At 42.0% G+C, this 10,132-nt stretch overlaps 1 protein-coding gene across 1 annotated transcript; it reads left to right on the forward strand.

Moving 5' to 3' along the window:
• Positions 1–789: 789 nt before the first annotated feature.
• Positions 790–9,365, forward strand: LOC115166430 (neurexophilin-2-like). The gene is made up of 2 exons (XM_029720323.1): positions 790–1,047; positions 7,659–9,365. Exons 1-2 carry the CDS (start codon positions 994–996, stop codon positions 8,454–8,456), a joined length of 852 nt encoding a protein of 283 aa, XP_029576183.1. The 5' UTR covers positions 790–993; the 3' UTR covers positions 8,457–9,365.
• Positions 9,366–10,132: the final 767 nt, after the last annotated feature.

Here is a 10,132-nt window from a genome sequence, read left to right on the forward strand (position 1 = left end):
TTGCAAATAAATTGGTCTATTTACTGGCCTGCTACACCAGATGAAAAGTTACAGTTAACAGGTAAAAAACTGTTATCCCTAGTGTAGGTGCTAGCTTGTTAGACTATCATATACATTTAAAGCCTGAACTTTAACCACATGTGGTAAAAAAAGGAAGAAAAAAAGACAAGAGAGCAATTTAGATATTAAATGATCTCTCTGCCTCATCAGGCTATTTCCACACACCATCACACACATACGGCTATAGTCAGCAGCAACCAAAATGGCTACAGAAACTACATCCACACATACCGGCACTATATGCCTACTGTCTTTATATTCCACTGGGAGAGTGTTCTTCTCATTGTGTCAGTCTCCCTGTGGATGAGTTCTAACGAGCCAGGAGGTTTGGTGACAGATAGACAGTAGCAGAGCAACTCTTCATTCTGTCAGATTTTCTCTTGAATTTATCACCAGTGTGATGAGAGGGTCTTTATGATTTCAATGGTCTCACATTCTGCCTACAGTTACATAGCCTACATGGAGTATCATTAGCCTCAAAATGTGTATTCTTTGACCATGGTCTATTTTTACCATGGTCAAACTCAAAAGAAAGTCCGCTACAATGCAAATTGTGCAGGGTAGGGGGTTAGTGAAATTATGCACATTTGCTCTAATTTGCTCTCATTGTACAAATGATGAGAGGCAAACAGACGTGTGAGAGAGAGAGAGAGAGAGAGAGAGAGAGAGAGAGAGAGAGAGAGAGAGAGAGAGAGAAAATTAAATCCCAGGGGCTGTCTAATATCATCAGTAAGGTGAATCTCTCAAACACTTTTATCTTCCCCCCAGTTCGTCCTGTTTTCACAGAGCCATGGACCTCACTGCAGAGTGTCATTGAAGCCACAAACAACATTTTCTATGACTTTTTAATCAGCCTGAAGTTTTCTTCCAAGTGAATTGCTCTCAGACTTTGATTGCCACGGTGTCCAGATTTGTTCGACATTCAGGGACGAGATGAGGATACTATTCATCAGCTTTGCCATCTTCTGTCTGTGGCTTCTACCAACGGTAAGCTACAGTATTTGATATTATTTTCACATGAGGGTTGGCAATCATTTTCAGATAAAACGGCTACTAAACGCTATACAGAGAGTTTAAGTAAACGTTGCTTTTGTAAAATTTCAAAAGTGGTTCGTCTTCGTGCCTGTTCATGCCTTCTTCATTTTGTGTATTCACATGCAGAGAAAAATCTGTGATTGTGGTGCGGATTTGAGAGGGAGAGTGAAAGCATAACTATAAATAAAATATTAAATTCCCATTATATAACAAATCCATCCCTGGGGCAAGAAAACAACAGGATCATATTGATTATCTGAATAATTATTCTGCTGAACATAGAGGGAGTATTTCAGTCCTCACACTACCACAAAGCCATAGGCTACAGATGGAAATCAATGATAAGACATTCTCTGTCTCTATGGTAGAGGTTGATAGTTATGAAGTTGTATGCTATGCAGAGATATATTGATAACATAGAATAATGGCTTTGGGTACACTGTAAAGGGGTTATCATGAATTGTAAAGTAGCTTACTGTCAGCTCGTGGCAAGAAAATTCTGTATTTCATATTACAGTACACTTCCTGTAATATAAATATGGTACCAAAGCATGTACTGTGTAATGACACACAGTACACAACTGTAAAATGGACTAGTATACTGTCAATTGTAGTTTGTATTTCACAGAATTGTATTTTACAAGGGATTGGTGCAAGCCGATTGGCTGCTTGGTAAAGTGCTTAGTTTACAAATATTACAGAATATTAATGAATATTTGGTGTTTAATATCACTTGAGCGTCTAAAGGCCTTAACAAAGGCTTCCAAACGGGTAGCGTCTACAGGGCATAACAGACCAACCTTTTTTTTATTCATACAGTTTAAACAGTTCAAGTTCAAATTCAATCCATCATTAATTTCAAATGACAAATAATAAACAATTCTGACAATAAGCAATCAATTCAAAATAGGCAAACCAAATGGTCATCCAATCAAACGAAAACAGAAAAACTAAAGCAATCAATCAAAAAGGAATCAGAAAAAATCTGTCAGTCAGTCCACAATGTGTCTGTGTCTTTGTGTTGGGGGTTGGGATGGGGGGGGGGGGGGGGGGGCTGGGCTGGCAGTTGCTGAAAGCAGGTGGCAGTTGTGCTAGGTCGTGCGGTGTACAGGGTTGTTGCTGGATGTGGCTGGGACCGGGAAAACCTGGGTTGGTACTGGTGTTGGGGCCAGGACTGGAAGTCATGCTGGGACCGGGAAAACCTGGGTTGGTACTGGTGTTGAGGCCAGGACTGGAAGTCATGCTGGGATCGGGAAAACCTGGGTTGGTACTGGTGTTGGGGCCAGGACTGGAAGTCATGCTGGGACCGGGACTGGAGGATTGGTGCTGGGGACTGGGAAAAACAGGTTTAAAACATGCTGCCACTCAAATCTGTCCCCGACTGTATACATGTTAAATTGACGGGGAATATAACTAGTGATAGGTTGTTTGCGAATGAGTCGGCTCTTGTAGGTGAACGTTGGGAGCCGGCTCGCATCAGAAGAGCTGAATCTATTTATAAAAATATGAATAATAAAAAAAGATTTAAATGAATAGAATTAACTAATTCAAAGAATGAAAAAATAAATAAAATATCGGCCTAAATGCTCAAGTGCACACACATTTGTTCAGACTGTCAGCTCAGACTAACAGCCTCACCTGTTGTTCCTGTCAGTCAGACATGCAGTGTCAACCAATGAACCAAAGATGCGTGAGGGAGGCCCGAGCCAACTTACACAGTCACACACAGCAGCCGAGGAGAGAGAGGAAGGACAGCTGTGAAAACAACAGCTGGATAATGAGTCGGAAGCACTGTAGCATTTGGATGCATTTTAATAATGTAGACAATGTTAGACCACAGTGTAGAATTTGCCAAAACAAAATCTCATATAAAGCCAGTTCTACGCACAACTTTATACCGGCATATGCGAACTGTGCACCCAACTGTGAAGCTAGCTGAAGCAGAGCTTAGAGAAACTAACAGGCCTGCTAGTGATAGTGGTGGAGCCAGCACCTCTACACATGGAGATGTATCCACTCAGTCAAGTAGGCCTACTCCACGACCCACAGCAACGCAGTCTTCTATGGACCAGTTTATGCCAAAGTCTATGTCTGTAGCAAAACAAGGTCAAATTGATATTGCATTGGCTAAAATGATTGCCACCGATTTCCAGCCATTTTTGATCATGGATGACATATAATTTCTAAAACCTAGCAATAGTCTAAATCCAATGTACACAATTCCAAGCAGGAAAACCCTTTCAAAATCACGTATTCCACAACTGTACGAGAGCACACAGGCGGGAAAGAGACCAAAAAGCTACTGCAGTTTGCCTTACCACTGACATCAAGGGTAATCACTTTTTACATGTCGGTTACATGTCACTTCATTGAAGATTTTTCGATGTCTAGCTGTCTTCTGGACTGCTTTGAGTTCAGCGACAGACACACCTCAGAGAACTTGGCAGAGGAACTGTTGAGAGTGGCCAGAGAATGGCAAGCAGATGGTAAAGTGGTCTGTTGTGTTAGTGACAATGCAGCTAACATAACCAAAGCCATGAACATTTTAAAATGGACCCATCATCCATGTCTTGCCCACACAATCAACCTGATTGTAAGAGATGCTCTGATGGTGATGAAGCCCACTGTGGACAAAGTGAAAGCAGCCATGGAATACTTCCACAGGAGCACAGTAGGTGCTGAAAAACTGAAGTCTACACAATGCCAGATGGGGATGCCTGAACTGAGGCCTAAACAAGACTGCACTACAAGGTGGAATTCAACATTTTATATGTTGAATCGGTTTCTTGAGTCAAAGGATGCCATCATCTCTACCCTGGCCATTGTCATTGCACCTGTTGATGCTCTGACCCAAGAGTAATGGGAGGAGGTGTGCAGAGTCCTTGAACCCTTTGAGCAGGTCACTGTGGAGATCAGAGGAGAGAGGTACAGTAAGCAGTTATTACTACATCATTATTTAATCCAGTATTATATATGTATATGAGCAGTAGATGAGAATGTTGTATCAGTAGACAAAACATTAACCTGAACTAATAAGTTACTGTTTTCTCTTTTCAGCTATGCGACAGCCTCAAAAATGATACTCCTGTGTAAGGGTCTGCAGCGAATCACAGCCAGCTGCCAGAGAGAAGCAAATGTAACCACAGGACATGTGACAGAGTTGATGGACACCCTATGTCCATGTCAATGGACAGAAAGTTCCACAGAATGGAATATAATCACGTGCTATCAGAAACCACTGCACTTGACCCCAGGTTTAAGAAGTTAGCCTTCAGTGATGCCAGAGAGATTGATGAGGCTCTTCAAAGAATAACCTCAGCAGCAGGGAGGGACAGCCCCAGCAGTCAGCTGGCTCAGGCACCAGGGCAACAGGAAGAAGAGGGATCAGATGGAGCAGAAGCACCAGCAGTAGTGCCACAAACGTCTGCTGTTTGGATGCTGTTTTACGAGAGAGCAACTAGGGATGCAGCACGAAGGAATCCCTCAGCAGATGCCATAATGGAGGTCCGATCCTATTTGGAGGAGCCCTTCCTCCAAAGATCTGCAGATCCTCTGAGCTGGTGGAAGAACATGACCTCTTACTAAAGTCATAACAGGGAGACTCTGCATAGTGGCCACATCCGTTCCCTCTGAGAGGGTCTTCTCGAAAATGATACAAATAATTACTGAGAGAAGAAACCGCATCAGCCCCTCGAAAGTGAGGCAGCTTGCATTTCTGAATGCAAATCTCTCATAAAAGCTAAATATGGTCAGCATTGCTGTGTGCTGCTGGTTATAACATGGCAAAAAAGAAGAGTTTTAAGTGGGATGCTGCAGTTTTGCACATTGTTATTTATTTTTATTTGATATGGTGCAATATTCTATTATGCTGTTCAGATTGTATTCGTTTTGAATGGTTAGATTTACACCAACACCAATCATAGTCAAACTATCGTAAACTGTTTGAGTTGAAAAAATACAAAACATGTTTTTTTTAAAGAGCCATTTGGGAGCCTGAGTTGAGCTGAACAAACAAGCTCACTGAATAGAGCCAGGAATGCCCATCACTAAATATAACCAGATAGGAGTTAAATTGGTACAGCACTCTCACTCATGGGTGCAACAAAGGTAGCCTATTACAAGGCACGCCTCAAAATATGTTATTGAGCCAAAAACAACAACAACCATGCACCCACTAGTGGTCAAAAGGTTTTTGGCGCTCCAGAAATATGGTAAGGTACTGCAAACTGTGGGGTGGAATTACAGCACCATTCGAAAAACAGCAATCTTTCCCTTCCGACAACATTTTCCCACAATGCACCATAATGTTCAGTATACTGCAGTAAAACTTTGAGTATTTTACTGTTGAAAATACAAGAAAATTACAGTATAATTGACAGTTTTCCATTACAGTGTAGAACTTCCTCAAAGTTAATTTGTCTTTATCTAAGTTATGATCTTATATTCAACATACCCCAGAAGACTCTGGTTCCCTCAAACGATCTCATGGTGATAAATAATTCCAAATGCTATGTGTGTCTATGCAGTTGTAAGTTCTGAAGTTGTTCACTTACGTAACAGCATGAATGAATCCTCCTGATGATAGCAATAAAGACACTGTTACCCACATTTAGCAATGATTTGTTATCAATGCACTGGATGAATAAGGTATTCATTTAACATAATCTTATCAAAAGTTCAAGAACACATACTCTTATTGAATTGGGATCATTAGACAGACGGAATTTACGGATTCTACAGTCTCCATATTAATGCTATATTAAATCACTTTTTTTTTTATTCATGCACCAATAATAACTATAAATGTTATCATTTAATTGGCCTCGTCGGGTCGCAAATTAACTCCATGTGCCTTTACAGTATACATCATCCTGAGGGTTGACAGCTGTGCCAGGTTAAACTGATCATTTTCTCAGCAAACACAATCTGGAGAAACATACAGTGCATTCATTGTTCACGGTAGAGTTGGTCTAACTCAGTTATGGCGCAACTCAGGTTGAGTGTTCTCTTCTGGGGGCTCAGCAAGAACCACAGTGAGCCTTAACAACAACATTTTGATGATCTATCCATTTACCAAAAGCAGCCTCTATTTTCTTTCCCCCAGCACCATTCTCATACATGACGATCATGTGAGTACACTAATGATTACTGCCCATGGAGTGGTGTGTAACACGTACCCATCTTTCACTGCCATCCCCATTACCATGAGCTGAGGTTCCCCATGTAAGATTGTATTCTAACCCAGCCACGGCCAGACATACAGACAACCGGACACAGAGCCACGGACATAACTGTCAGTGTGTGGTGCTCAATTAGAGCTGGAGCATGGCTGACTTACCACCCTGCTAGTGGAGGAGATGAATGCAGTGGCTCAGAGTTCATTAGCCTGATGAGGGTTCTGTAATGGATCATTGGTTTGACAGTGGATTACAGACAGGAGAGTAGTTATGAGAAGGCATGCAGAGAAAAGAAATGTACTTAAAGCTATACTATACGTTGATGAAGTGAAGGCTAATATACAGTGAGATGTGCTGGGTATATAGTAAGGATATATCATATTAGCCATCAATGGATGGGATTGGGATCATGCTATGCAGTATAATATTGGTCCTGTGGGCTTGGCATATAGTACACTGTAGCAGACGTTACAACCCACCGTTGTGTACTTAATCTCAGAAATATTGGATTGATAGAAAATCCTCATAACTGATGTGTTTATTAGTATTTATGGATTTTTATGGAACACGTCAAATAGGTGGTAGACTTTGTAGCTCAGTAAGCGTCATTATAATGATTCATCCAAAGATAATTGAGGAACACTATTCCCTTTCTATTTAAGCCTGAAAATAATTGAGGTGGAATGTTGCCAGTTCCAATTTGCAGAAAAGAGACAAACTCATGGCCGTGGCATAATATATCTGTTACCTAATCTTGATCACTGATCACAAAATCGCCAAGAACTCACTCCTTCAATGTCGTTTTCTAAATCACAAGTGTGTGTGTGCGTGCGTACATGTGTGTTGCTCTTGGCTGCTGTAATATTTCTGTAGCTGACAACTATGAAACAGATAACAGATGGCTGCAGCAGAGGACATGGAGCCAAGCTGACTTCACACTCAGCTGTGTCTGACAGTCACCATTTACATGAGCACTTAGTGCAGCACAGTCTATACTCTCCAACTATATGTTACAATCAACCTACCAATTAAACACTCCTGGGCCACAACGGCTCGGGGCAAGAACAACGAGACTGTATCCAATGTCTTTTGGAGTGGATAATGGATCGATGAGATGAACTATCTTTTTATACATTTTCATGAGCTCGTGGCATCATCCCATCATTTTAATAATGTCTTTGTCAATTCCTCATTAACACTCATGTACTCTTAATTGTATTTTTAGGATCATGTGGGAACTGATCAATATATTTCTACCTTTACTTTATCAAGGTTACATCCATATCAAGCCCCCAGGCATGTGAAGATTGACAGCAATTCATTAGAGACAAAGAGAGAGACGGACTGAAAAAATACAAAACTTATCCTTCATTCATCTATCCGTAGGTGCAGGAGGAGGATGCTGGGAAGACCTTGGACTATCTGAACCTCAACCCAAATGTTGACCGCACCTCACAGCCCCTTACCTATGAAATAGGAAGGAGGGGGGAAGAAGGAAACCTTGGAGCTGCAATGAAAGTCAAACACCTTTCAAAAGATGTATCCACCAAGCCTAAGGCCTCCAGCTATAGCTCTGTGGGCCCATATGGCTGGTCACAGAACCTCTCCCTCCCCTTGGATCAGTCACCGTTTCGCTCCAAATCCAAGCCCCCCATAAAAACACCTATCAAGGTCAAGAAGACCTTTGGCTGGGGCAACTTCTACCTCAACATCAAAACCATCAAGTTCAGCCTGCTGGTGACAGGTAAGATAGTGGACCACAGCAACGGCACCTTCAGTGTGTACTTCCGCCACAACTCGTCCCGTCTGGGGAATATCTCAGTGAGCATCGTTCCTCCCTCCAAAGCCGTGGAATGGGAGGATGTGGGACGCCCGAAACACCAGTTCCAGAGTCAGCCGCAGTCCACCCCCAATGAGCACCAGCAGGAGATGAAGGCCCTCAACTGCGTGGTGGAGTACCAAAGGACCAACAGAGCCAAGAAAACAAAGCCATGCCTCTACGATCCCTCCCAGACCTGCTACTCGGAACACACCCAGTCTCACGCCGCTTGGATCTGTGCCAAGCCCTTCAAGGTCATCTGTGTATTCATCTTTTTTCACAGCACCGACTACAAACTGGCACAGAAGGTCTGTCCAGACTACAACTTCCAGGCTGATCTCCAGCACTTTGGAAGACGAGGATAGTGGATGAACTAGGCGGGTTATTAAAGCATGTTTTTCTTCATCTCCTTTATCACTGGAGAAAGGGGTTTGTTTTGAACAGGTCATGATGAACCTCTTGGGTGGCCCAACACAGACATTCAGATGGAGAGATTTGCTTGGTAGAATGGAAGTCGTCAGCACCTGGATAATATTTTGAAAATACACCACTGAAGGGTAGAAGATTTACAGAAGATCAAGTAGTGGTTGTTATTGGGAACAAGTGTGATATTTAGTCATTTTGCTAACTGTATTTGGGGTCAAATATTGACTTGGTTGGAGTAATGCTCCATGTGCATGCCAAAGCAGCTGGTATTAGCACAACAATAATTCCTGCATTTTTACTACTGTGATTATGTTTGTGTAAATTGTCTGCTTTTTTGTCACACATTGCCCATCTGTGATGGCCCTTACATTAACCTTTTCACTACTCATTTGGGGACATATTGCAAGCAAGGCAACGCATCTACACAAAGAAAATGTCAACCTAACCAACTGCTTAATGCCTGTGAGTTGAGTGGACTTCAAAAGGAAAATAATTTGAGCTAATTTTGATGTTTGTTTTAGCTGAATTTCAACAAGCTTGTTGAGTAAATTACAAATGTATGTTTGCTCAAAACCACTTAAAATCACGCTCATCGTTATCACATTTCCAAGGGTGCTCTATTGCAGGTTGATTTTCAGAATTGTTTGCTTCAATACCTGTGTTGTTTGTACATTGACTGGTTGATTAATCGTATACTACACAAACATAAATAACATACTTTTTCCCAATCTAATCCAACCTGTTAGTAGTTGTGTTTATTACACCCTTTACTGAGATGTTAATCTCATTTCAGCCAGAACCAGGGCATAGCCACCCATTGGAGAGCCAGGCCCACCCAATCAGATTGAGTAACAACCAAAGATATGTCTATATATACACTGAACAAAAATTTGAACACATGTAAGTGTTGGTCCCATGTTTCATGAGCTGAAATAAAATATCCCAGAAATGTTCCATATGAACAAAAACATTATTTCTCTCAAATTTGTGCACACATTTGTTTTCATCCCTGTTATTAAGCATTTTTCTTTTGCCAAGATAATCCATCCCCGACATGTGTGGCATATCAAGAAGCTGATTAAACAGCATGATCATTACACAGGTGAACCTTGTGCTGGGGACAATAAAAGGCCACACTAAAATTTGCAGTTTTGTCACACAACACAATGCCACAGATGTCTCAAGTATTGAGTTAGTGTGCAAGTGGCATGCTGACTGCAGGCATGTCCATCCGAGCTGTTGCCAGGTAATTAAATGTTAATTTCTCTACCATAAGCCATCTCCAACATCGTTTTAGGGAATTTGGCAGCACATCCAACCAGCCTCACACCTGTAGACCACGTGTAATCACGCCAGCCCAGGACATCCACATCCGGTTTCTTCACCTGCGGGATCGTCTGTGACCAGCCACCCGGACAGCTGATGAAACTGCATTTGCAAAACCGAAGAATATCTGCATTAACTTTCAGAAACCATCTCAGGAAAGCTCATCTGTGTGCTCGTCATCGTCACCAGGGTCTTCACCTGACTGCAGTCTGGCGTTGTAAGAAACTCAGTGGGCAAATGCTCACCTTCGATGGCAACTGGCACGCTGGAGAAGTGTGCTCTTCACGTA

Source organism: Salmo trutta, chromosome 28 (genome assembly GCF_901001165.1).
Source record: "Salmo trutta chromosome 28, fSalTru1.1, whole genome shotgun sequence".
Lineage (NCBI taxonomy): Eukaryota > Metazoa > Chordata > Actinopteri > Salmoniformes > Salmonidae > Salmo > Salmo trutta.